At 39.0% G+C, this 16880-nt stretch overlaps 1 protein-coding gene across 1 annotated transcript in view; it reads right to left on the bottom strand.

The window, feature by feature from the left end:
- The window catches only part of KIAA1210, a gene marked incomplete at both ends in the record, with an annotated part of 50502 nt that overhangs the window by 10848 nt on the left and 22774 nt on the right, over positions 1-16880 (bottom strand). Inside the window, 2 exons of the mRNA XM_079124226.1 lie at positions 872-980; positions 3598-3792. Of these exons, the coding sequence (XP_078980352.1) occupies positions 872-980; positions 3598-3792 (304 nt within the window). The remainder of the gene's footprint in view (positions 1-871; positions 981-3597; positions 3793-16880) is intronic.

Below are 16880 nucleotides of genomic sequence, written 5' to 3'. Positions count from 1 at the left end.
GATTACTTCCTTTGCTCTTTCCCTCACCCCTCCCTTCTTCCCTCTCTCCCTTCCTTCCTTTCCAGGTTGTTTTTGTGGTTCTGCTTGTTTTCATGGGAACATATGTTTGGGGGTGTCCTGTCTTTGAAATCCTGTGTGAAATTTTTTGTGGCAAAAACATGAAATAACTGTTAAACATAATTTGTTGAACTGGAATTTTGTTTTATCAAATATTGCTTGAAATTAGTTGGCCATTAGCTAGAGCCAACATCCATATCCACATACCCATGAACACACAGAGAGAGTTTCTCTCTGGTGGTATTTGTTGGTTGGGAATTTGACAGGTCTTGACTGCCAAGGACATCTGCTTGCAGCTGTACAAGTCCTCTTGGTCCATGGATATGGAAACTTATCTCGCTGTTAACACAAAACCTTTTCTCTGTACTGGAAGAGAAGGGCAACTATAAAAAGTTATTTAGAGCCAATTCTGTTATTTTTGTCTGGTTCTATTGTTGAAGGGGGATACTGAAGGGGAAATCACTAGCTATACTCTCATATCTGAGCTCATTGAAGAACTCAACATACCCATTAACCTCAGAGAAGATTAAACAAATTTACAAATAGACAAAACACTTTCTTGGTTGGAAATTCATTTAGATAAAAATAGGAACCCAGGTATGACACTTTACCTAATCCCACACAAGTGGCAACCATATTAATTTGACAGTTTAGATGAAGAAACCGGACCACACTAGAATACATCTTAAATTGGAAGCTCTCTGAGGACCAAGGGCACAATTCCTGGTAATTCTTGTTCATAACTCATGTCACATTGAACTGTGCAATGAAACTTAGAATATATGTTTCTGGGTGAGGGTGAAGATGAACCAACCTGCACCATCTTTATTCAGCTTCTTTTGATCAATTTCTTTTGGGTTATTTGTATTCCTTTCTCCTTCGGAAATCAGTGGAAATTTTGTCTCCTCCTGCTTTGGTTTCACCTAAAACAGGGAAAGAAAGATATCAAATCTGAATGACATGATCTCCACCCACCCTTGCATGATTTTTAAAAAATCAGGAAAAAAGTAATTGATGCTAGGTTTGTACAGTACCAGTAAAGATGGAAGTTATTTCTTTTTTAATACCTTTATTTTATTTATTTATTTTTATGTGCTCTACCACTGAGCTACAACCCCAACCCCAATGGAAGTTATTGCTAATGACACTTACCAGGAGTTCCCTAGGAATGATTTTACCTATTGAGAGTCAGTCATCCAGATCTGGGGTTCCCAGTCTGAGTGACATGCTGCAGGAATCTACTGAACAACATTGGAAGTACATAAATCTGAAAGTGGTGCTGTTGGACCTTAAAACAATTATGCCCTTGGCAACACTGGAATTCTCAGATTTGCTCACTGGACCATGAACCAAATTCAAATCCTGTTTGGCTCTTCTTTGGGGAATTTAATGAAACCATGAATCATGTCTTTTCAGCTCAAAAGAAGAAAGAGGATTGGAGTTTGTTGAGAGGGAAGACAGAAATAGATGAAGGGTTCAGTCCTTACTGAATGGGTTGCAATTGATTTAGTACAAATAAGGTTTGTCGATAATTATAGTGGGGTTCTAGAAATGTCAGGGTAGCATCAAACTGAACAGTGTTCAGAATTTGCATAGAACAAACCATTTGTGCCAAGCATTTAAAAGCAGATATACAACTTTTTATCCTGTCATTCATAGTTCCTGAGCTCAAAATAATTTATTGTTGAGTACATGAGATCAGATACACCTGGGTTCAAATCTCTTCCCCATAATTTACTTGCTATGTGACCCTGGACATGGTGTTCTATATATCTTCATGTCCACATCTATAAATTAGGAATTAGGAATCCTAATTTCAGAGCATGGAGAAAGTGGTAGCAGCCCCTGTATCATAAATGATCCTGGATCTTTTTGTATTCATTTATGTGTCAGGAAGAGAGTCACAGAGATGAGGCAGATGTCCCAGATTACTCTGAGGGCGATGCCTAGACCTCTTCTATGCAGAAGGAAGAATGTCAGAAGGGAAACACCAAGTTTCCCTTAGCCAATATTCTCTGTCTTCCAGATCTGTGGCGAGGTGTCCAGGGGGATAACATATATATAGGGTTTAAAATTGGTCACCCCTTGCTTGACACCAAACCAAGGAGCTTGTCTCAGGGCTACCAGAGGTTTCTCCCTTGACCCCTTGCTCTTCCAACTGTTCTTTCAACTCATATTTTGCCTACTTCCTAAAGCAAAGTTGGAATATCTCAGCTAGAGGCAACATTTGGGGTAAAAACAAGTCTTGGGCTGGAAGTCAGAAAATTGGATTCTAGTTCTGGCTCTGTTATCATCTGGGTGTCCACCTTTGAGTTAGTACCTGAACTATTTGTGCTTCAATGTCTTTGCCTGTGAAATGTTTGCACTACACAATAATTTAGTCTTCTGATTTATAGCCTCTTACTTTTAACCCAGAATCACAGAAGAAATGGGTATTTGACCAAAGTGAATTTTCTAACCAGAATCTTTAAACACCAACATCTTTAAATTCTTAACATTGGGGAAAATTTTTTCCAAAACATTCCCTATTTTCTTAAACAGAGATCAAGGAACACAATATAACTCTTCCTGATGACCCAGATGAATAAGAAACCCAATCTATTATCTTGGATTATGATAGAGTATAGCCCTGAGGGTAAGATTGAAGTGGCAACAGTTCTTGATCCCCTATACTAAATGATCTCATATTATTTCTATCATTTCTTTCTTCTATCAGCTGTCATTTCTCTTTGCTCTCAGATCTGAGCCTGATCTGCAGCCATGATTTTACTGTTGTTCTTTTGTTTCGTTTTTGTGATGCTGGGGATGGAGCCCAGGGCCTTATACATGCTAGGCAAATATTTGACCACTAAGTCTATGCCCCAAGTCTATTTTTTGTTTTTAACATCAGTTTGCCTGAGTACAGCTCTGCTTGCTAGAAAGTCATGTGATCAAACTCTGTGATAACTATGCGGAGATCTTTAGGAGGAAGGTTTTTTTTTTTTTTTTTTTTTTTTTTTTTGCGGTGCTGGGGAATGAACCCAGGGCCTTGTGCTTACAAGGCAAGCACTCTACCGACTGAGCTATCTCCCCAGCCCCATAGGAGGAAGGTTAACAGCACAGTTCTGCATACTTGAAGTTGCTGGAAGCTGACCTCCAAATGAGTAATGAGTGGAACAGTGCTACAATTTGTAACTCTCAAATGAGTCTCATTGGATTAATAACTAAAAGAATCCTGATCTGGGCTAGGGTTGAATAACCTTTCCCAAGCAGGTTGAGTGAATTCCAAGATGCAGGCTCTGGGGCTTACAGCACGGCTTCTGCTTTTATCAGTCCCTCTTATATAAGATCTAAATGGTTAGGACCCACCATCCAAAAGACACAAGCTTGATCATCCCTCTGGGGGGGAGGGGTCAAGACCAGGACAGTCCTGTTGACTTTGCCATCCCTACTTAGGGTATGGGTCCTAACACCATACCATTTCCTAGGAGCAGTCTGCAAAGGTTGGGACTCATCTTTTCTTATGCAGGAGTTAATTCCCAGGTCTCCTGAAGGACTTACACTTGCTTGAAGGCTCTTCTTCTTTTTTTGTTTCCTGGGATTTAAAGCCATTTTGTGTCGAGCAGCTGAAGAATCCAAACAGCCTTGGGTGGTGGCTGGGATGCTGAAGCCAACAGGCTGCTGGGTAATATTGGGAGAGGTACATGCAATCGAGGACTGTGAGAAACCCATTCCAGTTGATGGTTCAGAGAAGTTCTGGAAAGTGTGGGAGAAAATAAATGAGTCAACCTATATGCTGCCACTGGTCTCAAGGTTGGAAATTCTTCTGGCTGAAGAATTCCTCAATTCCTGGCTGAAAAAATCTTCCATGAACTACTGCCCCTTTTTCTTCCATTTCTGGTCAATAAGTTCCACACTTCCAGTAGTCGCCTTGTAGATGAAAACAAGAAAACAGGAAGAAGTTTGGGTTGCTCCCCTGCTTAGAAAGCATTCAGGGGTGCCCCATTACCCTCAAGACAGGAACACAAGTACTTAATGGATTTTACAAGATTGGAGGGTTTGCATGTTCTCTTGTCTCGTATCCCCTTCTTAGGGACAGGAGGACATTTGGCTGGGGTGGGAGGTACAACCTGTCAGTGAAACCCAGCAGGGCTCTGAGAACTACTATATTGGAGGGCTAGGTAGTGCAAAGAAAATCAGGTTGGAAGAAGGCCTGCCTGCAGCTGTATTTTCATAGAAACCATACTACCTTTATTTATATTTATGGTCCATGGGTGCAAGGTTGATCAAAGGATCCTGAGGAACTGAGGGCTCCCACCTCCAATGGGGTAGGAATGGAGCTTGTAATCTTATCCACATTATGGCTGACCTCCATCTCTCCAAACTAGTTGGTTCTGGCACACCTGGATAGATCCCTTAGTAGGAGCTCTATATATTCTCCTCTGGGCTTTTGGACAGTACTTTCCACACCTCCAAGAGACACCCAGAGATCCTTCCATTTCTAACAAGCTTCAGAATTCTGTGTTCACAGATGCCCCTTTGAAGACCAGGTAATAAGCTGTCTCTCCCCTGGACACCAGTAGCAAGTGATATAATTTAGCAGGTAGAGAGAATTTTTTTTTTTTTTTTTGGTACTGGGGATTGAAGCTTAGAGGTGCTTAACTACTGAGCCATATTCCCGGCCATTTTTATTTTTTATTTACAGACAGGGTCTTGCTAAGTTGCTTTGGGCCTCACTAAGTTGCTGAGGCTGGTTTTGAACTCATGATCCTCCTGCCTCAGCCTCTTGAGTCATTGGGAATACAGGCGTACACCACTCCACCCAGCTAGGCAGAATTTCCACTTGTGTTTACCCACTAAATTCTTTCAAACTAGCTCTGCATGGTGCCAGGGACCCCTTTGGTATTTGCAGCTTTCACATGCCTTTAAACTTCCTACCACCATTATATATTGATCCAGCAATAACCTTAGCTGGTATATATGTTCCAAGAATGGCTCTTTTTTGGCCTGTGATTCCAGTGTCTGTGGACTTAACAGAGTGCTAATGGGTCAGGCTGATGATAAATAGAACTTACCAATCTGTTCCTGATTTTGAGCAAAAGAGAAAGGAATACGACAGTTCTCTCATGGGATCAATCACACAAATTAGGGATGGTCCCAAACCTTTCTTATCTCCCTATTGCAACTCATCTATGAATTTATATGATACTACTTCCTGATGTTAGCTATTGGCCTTGTGTTATCCCTTAGAATTATGAATTTAATATTCAGTGCATAAAATAATATTTCTTTTTTATTATTCTAAACTTTCTTGCTTCAGAGTAGTCTTACAATTCAGAGCTTTTGGGGATGAATGATAACATTTATGCCCCAAATAATTTCACATGATTTGTCTCCCTGACCACATTCCTACTATTTTCTGCTCCAGACATTTTTTTGGTTTGCTGTTCTTCAAACATTCCAGGCATGCTCTCCCCAGGGCCTTTGCACTTACTGTTCCCTCTGCTGGGCAGTTCTTCCCCCAGGACCATGTGTCTAGCTCCTTCACTTCCTTCAGGTCCTAATTGAAAAGTTGCCTTCTGTGTGCATATATAAATGTGTAACAACAAATCCCATCATTCTGCATAACTATAATACACCAATAATAAAATGTGGAAAAAATACAATATAGCTCATGGGAGAAAAAAGGCACCTTCTCAGTAAGGCCTTCCACAACCAAACTATTCTAAATTTTTAGCCCTATCCTTTCAGAATCCTATTGCCTTCATTGATTTTTCCTGATCATTTACTGTTATGGGCCAGACTACATGGGCAATGACCAAACAGACTCCGTTTTACTCTAAGACTCCATGTTATATAGGAAGTCCTTCTGCCATGAGAAAACTCTGCCTCTGTACCCATCAACAGTTGCCTAGCATAGTATGTTTGGCAACGCATAATGGCAATTCTTATACAATGTAATATTGTTCTCCCTCTGGGTTCCATTTTTCTTGCGCAGTGTACCCTAACATTTGTTTAAATGTTAGTAACCATTCTCTGATCATCACAGCAATAGCCACTTATGATTAATGTACTGACATGCTTTATTTCTGGTATAAAAGGTGTACTCTAGCCCTTGGAGGGGATCGAAAGGTGTAGATCGAAAGGATAGGGCTAAAAATTTACAATAGTTTGGTTGTGGAAGGCCTTACTGAGAAGGTGCCTTTTTCCCCCCATGAGCTATATTGTGTAGCCTGCCCCTCCATCGCACCAGCTGGTGAATCCAGACTGCCAACTGGTGAATAAAGATGGTTCCGTCTCCTGCTTTAAGATAGACTCAGTATTATTATGATTTTGCCATAACATTTTGGAGGCCCCAGCGAGATGATCACTGGAGTCAAGGCTGTGGCTCTTGGGTACATGGGAGTCCTGGATCCTCTGAAGTGGAAAGAGGTGCCCTCCCTCTGTCATTGTGGGAGCTCTCTGCTTTGTGAGGGTCTGGACCTCCTGTGATGACAGATTGGAGCCTGCCCATGACAGAGCACCTGGGGTGGCTCACGCCTGTAATTCCAGAGGCTTTGAAGGAGGACGAAACTGCATGTGTCTGGAAGTACCTCATTTTTTCTCCCAGTTTGACTTGATTATAATTCCTTAGAGGTTCCTAGTGCCTGATTATAAATCTTCTGAAGTGTATCTGAGGCTCTCCTCTGGAGGTGTATCAAGTGCTTGGCTGTAAATCTTTCAAAAAGTGTATCAAGTGCTTGATTGTAATGCCCAAAGGTGTATCAAGTGGCCGTGAGTCTGATGAGGCCTCAGTTAAGGCCCTAGCGCTCCAGTAAATGGACTGTGACAACTGTCTGGAGGCTGGGACCCAGTAGAGGAGAATGTCTGTCGCGTTTCTGTCTTGTGCTCTTTGTTGTTTGTTATTGTTTGTTTGTTTATGTTAATCTCCACCTCAGTTTGTTTCTAACATTTTTTTTCAACCATTTGCCCTAGCAAGACTTGCCAAAATTCTCATCTCTCACCTTCTTTTTATTTCTGCCTATTGTTTTAATTATCAGCCATATCATGGGAAACCTAATCCAAACCTGGCCTAATTACCAACATGAAAAAATGGTTAAAAAGGTTTCTAACCATGTTCACTAAAGCTTACATTAAAATGTAAACTGCTGCCAACAGGAACTTCCAACTATTGGAATTGGTCCAGCAAAATGCAGGCTAAAATTTTGATGGCTGCTATCCAAGAGACCAGAAAAACCAGTTTAGAACAAGACCCCAACCTGAGGGGGCTCTCCCAAGGAGACCAATGGAAACAGCTCCCTTGCTGTCTCTTCAGGAAACTCCTTCAGGGAGGGATAGGGCATGGCCTTTGTCTATATTCTCTGAACTCTTCATCTCTGATGAGCAGGACCACATCAGGATGGAGGCCAGAAAGACTTTTAAAATTCTATTTTTTTGAGTTCATAATTTCGATCTGGTGCACCTAAGTTAATTTTTGATCAGACCTATTTTAACACTCTGTTTTATTCAGAGGCCAATTTATAAGGGTTAACTCTCAATCTAATGGGTTTTAAAAAATTAAGTTACAAGGCCTTTTCTGTCTGCCTGTTTTATGTGTATGTAAACCAGTGTACTGTCATGTCTACATATGTTTGGTACCAAAATTGACATATGAGCTCATAAATTAAAAATTTTAAAAAAGGATACAAACAACTTGAATTCATGTGATTTAAAAGGTTCAACTTAAATCAGGTAAACAAAAGCATGTCTTTCAAGTTACACAGTTTTGTTTCTAGGTGGTCAAAAAACAATAAAATGTTAATGTCTATAAAATGGTTAATATCCATTGTTTCTAGATTTTTCTTCGACAGGAAGGAAATGGCTGATGCTGTCCAATACACTTGTCTGATATCTTGGTTTTTAAAAATAAGTAGTTTAGATTTGACATATATGGGATTGATCATAGATATGTTAGAGACATCTGACTGGTTTACAGAGTTAAAATGCTCACTGTTAAATATAACATCCAGTACTCTTAACTCCTTAAATTCCATAGGGTAACTTACTTAAAACATTATTGGTGTTTTCATAAATTGGTAAATTAAAAAGGGTTTAAAATTACTTTGTATCATCACTGAAAACAAGGTTATTTAAAGTCTCAATAAATATAATTCTACATAAAGGATCCAAAAGTTTCAACTGTGTTTCAATTAGAGTACTGTAAATCACAAAAAGTATCTCATCTTATTAAAATGGGTTAATTTATCTAAATTCAGAAGTTTATAAGGGTTGCTTCAGAATGTAAACAAAAATAGGGGTCAACAGATAGGAAAAGTAGAAGATTCTAGGTTTGAAAATATATGTAGTAGAAGGGAAAAATGTTTCTGGGTAAAAAAGTCTTTGTGTGATGAAATACACGAGGGTCTAAGTAAGTACTAAGAAAGTCTGTGTGTAAACAAAGGGCAAATTTCAACAAGTTTGTGAGTAACTAAGTTGGTTATATATATGTGAGATAATCAATTAAAGCTATTTAAGCTTTCTACCTAAGGTCAAATACTAATGAACTGATATAAATCAGAATTTATATGTTAAACTGACAAGAATTTCTTAAAATATTAATTTACTCTTTTTTTCTGAGGTGCTGGGGATTGAACCCAGGGCCTTGTGCTGGACAGGCAAGCACTCTACCAGCCCATTAATTTACTCTTAACACTGTGTTTGTTAAGTTTTATTCTTTAGAGCAATTAGTGTTTAAGAAATTGGGGTTTGTACAATCATGGTTAAACAACAACTGTTAGAGTATTGTACTACATTACAGAGTCTAAATTTTTCTTTAAAGGCTAAACTTGGTTAATATAAAAACATCAATGTAATTATTATGCTATTACTCTTCTTTGTATATTAAATGTGTTCATATATTTCAGGTATACAAGTCCTTAAAGTAAAAGGTTTAAAGGAACATTTTATCAAGCTTGCATTCTCCAAACTAAAGTTTTTGGTAACAGATCTTTTACACTGGGATGTAAAAATTTAAATTTTTTTAAAAAAGATAATAAGAGCCTGATCTATTTAAAGGTTATGTATTAAAATGACTCCAACTTCTACTCATTTAAAGTTGTACTCAAAGGATTGATTTTTATTATAAAGATTACTATGATCTCAAACAAGGGATATAATATATACTTTGCTATCTGTTAGTGCTGTAAGGCACTATATTAGGCCATCATCTATAGACAGATAATAAATAAGAGGGGTTAAATAACTATGAAGTTATAAACATTAAAGTTAAAGCTCAATACTCTTACTTTAAGACTGATAAGATTGGTTTGCTGGATGTTTAAGACCATTACTTAGAATTAAGATAAATAGGGCCAAGAAAACCAATATTTGGCTCTTGCCCTCTGAGTGAGCTTGAACCCAGGAAAGAAGGGAAAGAACTTTGTACTTCTGGATCACATGACCTCCCCATCAGGGAAATTACTGAGAACACCCCCCAAAAAAAGCCAATCAGTGCACAACCTGCAAAAGAGGAGGGTCATTGGAAAGGGGAGACAACCCTGATGCTTCCAAGAGAGGCCACATGGCCAGCAAGACCTTGACCCATCCTAGCACAGATGGCACTAGCAAAGCTAAGAGGCTGCTCACAAGTTCCCCAAAAGTAAGCCCCAAGGGAACTCAGCTAACTCTTAACAACAGATAGGAACAAGGTCAATTTGAACAGCTTGATCTTAAACACCTAGCATAAACAATCAAAACCAAAACAGGTATTCCTAGACATTTTAAAAACAAAACAGTAGTTATTTTAAAGTAACTTAAGATGTACAATTGTGTTAGTCCCCCAAAATAAGTAAGACTGAAGGTAACAAAACAAGATTCTTAGACAAAAATTCCTGATAACTATCAAGAGAAATTGCCAGAGTTATAAGTTTTTAGTCAGTTTAAGGCCTGCAGATCTTCCTAACCTCCCATACAGGTAGACTTAATCAATATTTGCTAGTATGATTCTCTAGCCCTAAGTAACAAAGATAAGGGATCTCTACTAGGCACAGAGGTCATACCAATAAAAAGATATTTTACAAAAATTAGATGACAATAGGTTACTTAACTAAGTATTGTGTTTACATTCCTGATAACTATGACAATGTTAAAGATTTACAAATAAAAGCCTTATCCTTTCCAACCTTGTTGGGCTTTGTTAGGCCTTGTTATCAGGAAAACCTCTCAGCTCTTCCACCTCCTGGTAAGGGATTATTGATTTCTATCATCTTCATGATATTCATTGACATGTTTCAGAAGCTATTTATTTTGTACTCATGTTTTTTTGTTTCTTTCATAGAACCAAACTTTTACCCCTAGAAAGACCCTATTTATAAAAGGGGACTTGAAATCAGTTGCCCCAATCCATGTTGCTCCCTCTCAGCCCAAAGCAGCAAGAGCGGTCATCACCCTTTTTCCTTACAGCAGTAAGAAGTCCCTAAAATTAGAGGGATAATAAAACAAAAATTAAAAAGACTTTCAATGTAGACAGGTAAGTGGGTTGGATCACAAAAATAAAGACCAGTTTGGGCCCAGAAAATTGGAGACAACCTCTGAGAGATGAAAATGTTAATGCTTCCCAGAGCCCTTCTGCCACCCTTACCAAGTACCTGCTCCTATTCCAACCTGTTGTTAAATCTCTCCAGCAGGTTCAACTTACGAGAACCAGCCCCAAGAGACCACTGATTTCCAACACCCATTCCAGCCAGGAGACTATGTCTATGTCACATGGTTCCAGAAAGAAGAACACCTAACTGGAGTGGCAGGGACCTTACAACATGAATTTGTCACATCCGAGTCAAGACAGAAATGTCACCTACAGAAAAATGAACAGCACTCAGAGACCCCCAACAACCCTCTAAAGATAAGACTAAAAAAATGTTAATCATGTTTTTTTCTCTTGCTTGGACTATGTTATAGGGCCCAAACTGCTAAAACAACATATATTATGTATTTATTTTTATGTGGTGCTAAGGATCAAACCTAGCATCTCACACATGCTAGGCAAGTGCTCTACCACTGAGCCACAGTCCCAGCACCTAAAACAATATATTTGGCTGGTGAAATTAATGTATATGCATGGCCATTACAATCCCTTACCCCAATTTAAAAGATAAATCAAGGATTTCATTGTTTCTTGAAAAAGGGGGGAATGTTATGGGCCAGGCTATATGGGCAATGACCAAACAGACTCCATATAACCCTAAGACTTCATGTCATGTAGGAAATGCTTCTCCCACAAGAAAACTGCCTCTGTACCCATCAATAGTTGCCTAGCATAGTATGTTTGGCAACACATAATGGCAATTCTTATACAATGTAATATTGTTCTCCCTCTGGGTTCCATTTTTCTTGGGCAGTGTACCCTAACATTTGCTTAAAGGTTAGTAACCATTCTCTGATCGTCACAGCAACAGCTGCTTATGATTAATGTACTGACATGCTATACTTATGGCATAAAAGGTGTACTCTAGCCCTTGGAGGGGATTGAAAGGTATAGACTTAAGCCTGCCCCTCCATCAGCCAGCTGGTGAATTGGAACCTCCAGTTGGTGAATAAAGATGGTTCCATCTCCTGCTTTAAGATAGACTTGGTAATTTATTGCGATCTCACCAAAACATTACTACTGTCTCACATATTATGCTTTCTTTATTTATCTTGTTTACTGTCTATATCCCCCATTACAGTTTAAGCTCCATGAAGAAAGGTTTTCATTTGTTCTATTTATACTCTTATCTCTGGTACCTTAAATTTTGCTTGGTACATAGTAGCTGCTAAATAAATGCTTTTTTGGAATTAGCAAATTAGTTGTGTTCAAAGCTTCCACCAGCCATGCTGAGAAGTTGTCAAAGCAATCTCCTTTGTTCCCTGTATCACTTTATTCTGTCTGAGACCTCACTAGTTTCAAGTGAAGAAAGAAGGAGAAATACAAGGAGGTCTGGAAACCCTAAAATGCAACTTGATCTGTATGAAAGCTAATTTATGATGCCTAGACCACAAGAAAAAATATGTTTAATAAAGAAATACCTTCAAAGCAGTTGGCCTTCCAAACCTTATGGTATAAACACTATAGATGAAAGCATCACTTACTCTAGGGAAACTCATTCTACCTTAAAACAGAAAAATCAGACTCAGTAAAGATGTGTCTATTTCCAGATTGGGTGTGTGCAAACAAGAGCTTATCTGTTCTCAGTCACAGCCTGAGCCAAGAGTCCATGAAACTGAATGAGGAAATATTCTCACTGTGTTTGCTCGATTCTCATTAAGGAATCTCTGGACATCAATCTAAACACAGAGCCACATCTAATCTGAAACCTGGGTTTAAAACTAGACAGTAAAGTTGTTTGGCTATGGAACTCAAGATCAGACTTGTGATTCAAAATAGCCCCACCAGGATCTCTATTGTTGGGTTTATAGTATGTCATACAGATATGACATAAACATATATTGTATGACTTTCCTTAAATTCACCAATGGCTTAAATAAAGTATTTATATGATTTATGAAACTCTGGATAGTAATTCTGTGAACACACAAAAAGTAAAATCACCTGGGATGGGGGGCTGAAAAGCACATTTAGGTGATATACCAAGGCCCAATGCTTAGCATGCACAACGCCCTGAGTTAACTCCTGTGCCAAAAACAAAGCAAAGCAAAGCAAAGCAAAACAAAACAAAAAGACTTAATAAATAATAATATCAGGGAAGGGCATCAAAATGGCTCAAAAGACTCTCCAAGTGAGCCTTCTGAGACCAGAGTTGAGAACTACTGCCTAGTGCTCTAGTATAAAGAGAAAGCTTCACATGTTCAATGGAAGTACAGAAAGTTCCATAATAGAAGACAGAGAGACAAACCCACATACATATAGTTACCTCATACTAGACAAAAGCACCATAAACATTCATTGGAGAAAAGATAGCCTCTTCAACAAATGGTGCTGGGAAAACTGGAAATCCATATGTAGCAGAATGAAATCAAACCCACATCTCTCAGACTGCACAAAAATCAACTCAGAGTGCATAAAAAACCTAGATGTTAGACCAGAAACCCTACATCTACTGGAAGAAAATGTAGACATCATATTGTCTTAGAAACCAACTTCCTCAAAGAGACTCCTAAAGTGCAAGAAGTAAAATCAAGAATCAATAAATTGGATGATAGCAAACTAAAAAGCTTCTTCTCAGCAAAGGAAACATTAAAGAATGTGAAGAGAGAGCCTACAGAGTGGGAGAAAATCTTTGTCACCTGTATCTCAGAGCATTAATCTCTAGGATATATAAAGAACTCAAAAAACTTAACACCATAACATAACCCCAAATAACCCCATTAATAAATGGGAAAAGGAACTGAACAGACACATCACAGAAGAAGAAGTATAAGTAATTGGTGCTATGGTTTGGATGTGAGGTGACCCCCAAAAGCTCATGTGTGAAACAATGCAAGAAGATTGAGAGGAGAAATGATTGGGTTGTGAGAGTCTTAACCCAATCAGTGAATTAATCCCTGATGGGATTAACTGAGTGGTAACTGAAGTGGTAGGGTGTGCCTGGAGGAGGTGGGAATTGGGGACACCCTTTAGGGTATATATTTTGTATCTGGTGAGTTCTCTCACTCTCTCTCTCTCTCTCTCTCTCTCTCTCTCTCTCTCTCTCTCTCTCTCTGTTTTCTAATCATCATGTGAGCTGCTTCCCTCTTCCACACACTTTCTCCATGATGTTTAGCCTCACCTTGAGCCCTGAGGAATGGAGCGGGCTATTGGGCTATCTATGGATGGAAATCACTAAAACCATGTTCTGGTCAGGTGTTTTAGTCACAGCAGCAAAAAAACTGACTAAAACAATCGGTAAAAAATATATGAAAAAATATTCAACATCTCTAGCAATTAGAGAAATGCAAATAAAAACTACACTGAGATTTCATCTCACTCCAGTCAGAATGGAAATTAACAAGAATACAGATAACAATAAATGCTGGTGAGGATGTGGGGGAAAGGGTACACTCATCCATTGCTGATGGGACTGCAAATTGGTGATACTATTATGGAAAGCAGTATGGAGAGTCCTCAGAAAACTTGGAATGGAACAACAATTTGACCCAATTATCCCATGCCCTGATATATACCAAAAGGACTTAAAATCAGCACACTACAATAATGCAGTCACATCAATGTTTATAGCTGCTCAATTCACAATAGCTTAACTATGGAACCAACAGTGGTGTCCCTAAACAGATGAATGGGTAAAGAAAATGTGGTATATATACATAATGGAATATTACTTTGTCATAAAAAAGAATAAAACTTTTACAAGAAAATGGATGGATCTGGAGGCTATCATGCTAAGTGAAATAAGCCAACCCAAAAACCAAAGGTTGAATGGTCTCTCTGATATTCAGATGCTAATACACATCAAGGGTGGAAGGGGAAGAATTGAAGTTCAGTGGATTAGACGAGGAGAATGAAAGGAAGGGAGGGGATGGAAATAAGAAAGACAGTAGCATGAATCTGACATAACTATCCTAGGTTCATATATAAAACACCACAGTGAATCTCACCATCTTGTACACCACAAGAATGGGATCCTAATTAGAATAAGTTATACTCCATGTATGGATAAATACATCAAAATATACTCTCCTGTCATGTATATCTAAAAAGAACAAATTTTAAAAACTTCTTATGCAACATAGAAAAAAAGAAGTTCAGGAAGTTCCTAAGCAATCTCATCAATTGTCTTAGAATAGGAGCCAGAAATACATGGATTCCCTCTGGGAAGTAGAGCTTATTAGGTGCTTCCCTCTCCCTCGGCCCTACTGGTTAAGGCTAGAGAAGTGACCACAGGAGCCAACCCCAGGATTGTATAGTTACCCAGGAAAAGAAAATTGAACCCTTCCTGGAAAGACTGAAAAAAAGTGAGTAGAGGAAATGGAAGTCTTTTCTCTACTCCTTCCCCAACTTCTGCAACCCCATTCCTCCCTTCCTATACTCTGACAGCCAACACATCCTCTCTGTACCAAATGTGCATATTATTAAGGAAGGCTGAAATTTTTCCAATTCTCCTGCATTTTAGAAGGAATTTAGCACAGACAACTTCTAATTAAACGCTGGAGTTAAATGAGCTCCTTTTGCCTCAACATCAGCCTGTTCCTACTAACTCAGAATCTTCCTGAAGAGAGAACATGGTTGAGCCATGGATCAGAAGAGATCCTTTCTACTGGGTGTTAGGTGGCCATACACTCCTTTGCTGTTTGCTGGGGTAAGGGCAGCTCTTTGGAAAATTAAAACACATTTTGTCTCCATGTTTTCCTTCTTTCAAGTACCTCCACCCAGCACAAAGTAGTTCAGTCAATAATTTACCCTTTGGTCATCCTTTTAATATCTTCCCTTTCTGTGGTATGATGCTAGAGTTTCCCCACTTGCTTTCCTGTTGATAGGGAAACACTTGAGGAAGGAGAGTGAGCAGGACAGCTGTCTTGTTGGGACAAAGGAAAACCCTGGCTGTTATGCATGAGCATTACCTGGAGGCCACGTAGGCCCAGCTTTCATCCAACAGTCAGCAAAAAGGCTGCCACCCCGGGGATAAATACACTCTGAAACTATCTGGGGGGATGTGAGCCTGGAATGCCAGGAAACTGGGTTCAGTCAAAAGCTGGAATGGTACATAGTCTTGGGAAGTCTCCAGCAGAAGCATTTTTTGGTGGGAAAAGTTGTTCTTGGGGAGAGGCTTCTGTGCCAGGAAGTACTGGCACAGGGTATGAAACCCCATACTGGCTGTTGAGATTTTAATTCTCTGGGTGTATCAAATTAGCTAATGTAGCCATTCCTGAGAGTGCTTATGCAGCTGCTACTTTGCTCAAAATCCTTTGCAACATTTTTGCAACTCGAAGTTCCAGGAGGTGGAATTTCAGATATTCCCTGCAGCCCCCCTCCCATCCCCCTCTCTGAAGTTTGTAATGTCTTAACTTATATAGAAAAATAAATGCATTAACTTATATAAAAATAAATAAATTAACTTATATTAAAAAAATGCAGGTAGTTATGCACATGCTCTATTACTGAGCTACACTCCCAGTTGGGGGGGGGCTGGGAGTGTAGCTCAGTAATAGAGCATGTGCATAACTACCTGCATGAGGTCCTGGGTTCAATCCTTAGCACTGCACACACACATACACACTACATGGACTTTGGAATTGAATTTGAGATCCTAGCCATACCATAGATTGGCTCTTTGACCTTTAAGAAATTCCCCAACTTCTTTGATCCTCAGTTCCTATATATGTAAAATGGGGATAATAGCAATATCTACTTTGGTGTGCTATTGCAAATATTAAATGAAATGATTCATGCAATGTGCTTAGCACAGTGCCTTTCATAAAAGGAAGTCTCAAAAAATATTACCTGGTATTTAAACATTAGAGTTTAAGTAGCTGTCAGTTATTCCATTGTATTGGTTAATAAACAATGCTGCTTCTATTGCTAGGCATTAGTTTTACATATTTACATAAATGCTAAGAATCGCATGATTGAATGAAAAGTGTTCTGAATAGGAGCAGGAATTCTGGGTTCAAGTCTCATCTTCACTTCCTCCCTGCCTCCTCTGGCACTGACTGGTCCTGTGGTCTAGGCCAAGACATTTCACCTCTCTGAACCTCAGAGATTTTTAAAATATAAAATGGGAATAAGTCTATCTTTCCTATCCACCTTACAGAGTTATTGAAAGAATTGAATGTACCTCTATGTGCAAAATCGCTTTGTAAACTGCAAATTTCTATGCAATGCTTAGGAGGGGTCATCTTGCTCTCCTTTGATATATGAAAAGATTTAAAAAAAG

This window comes from Sciurus vulgaris (genome assembly GCF_902686455.1).
Source record: "Sciurus vulgaris genome assembly, chromosome: X".
In the NCBI taxonomy this organism is placed as follows: Eukaryota; Metazoa; Chordata; class Mammalia; order Rodentia; family Sciuridae; genus Sciurus; species Sciurus vulgaris.
Note: the sequence above shows the minus strand (reverse complement) of the source record. Positions and strands in the feature narration are given on the sequence as shown.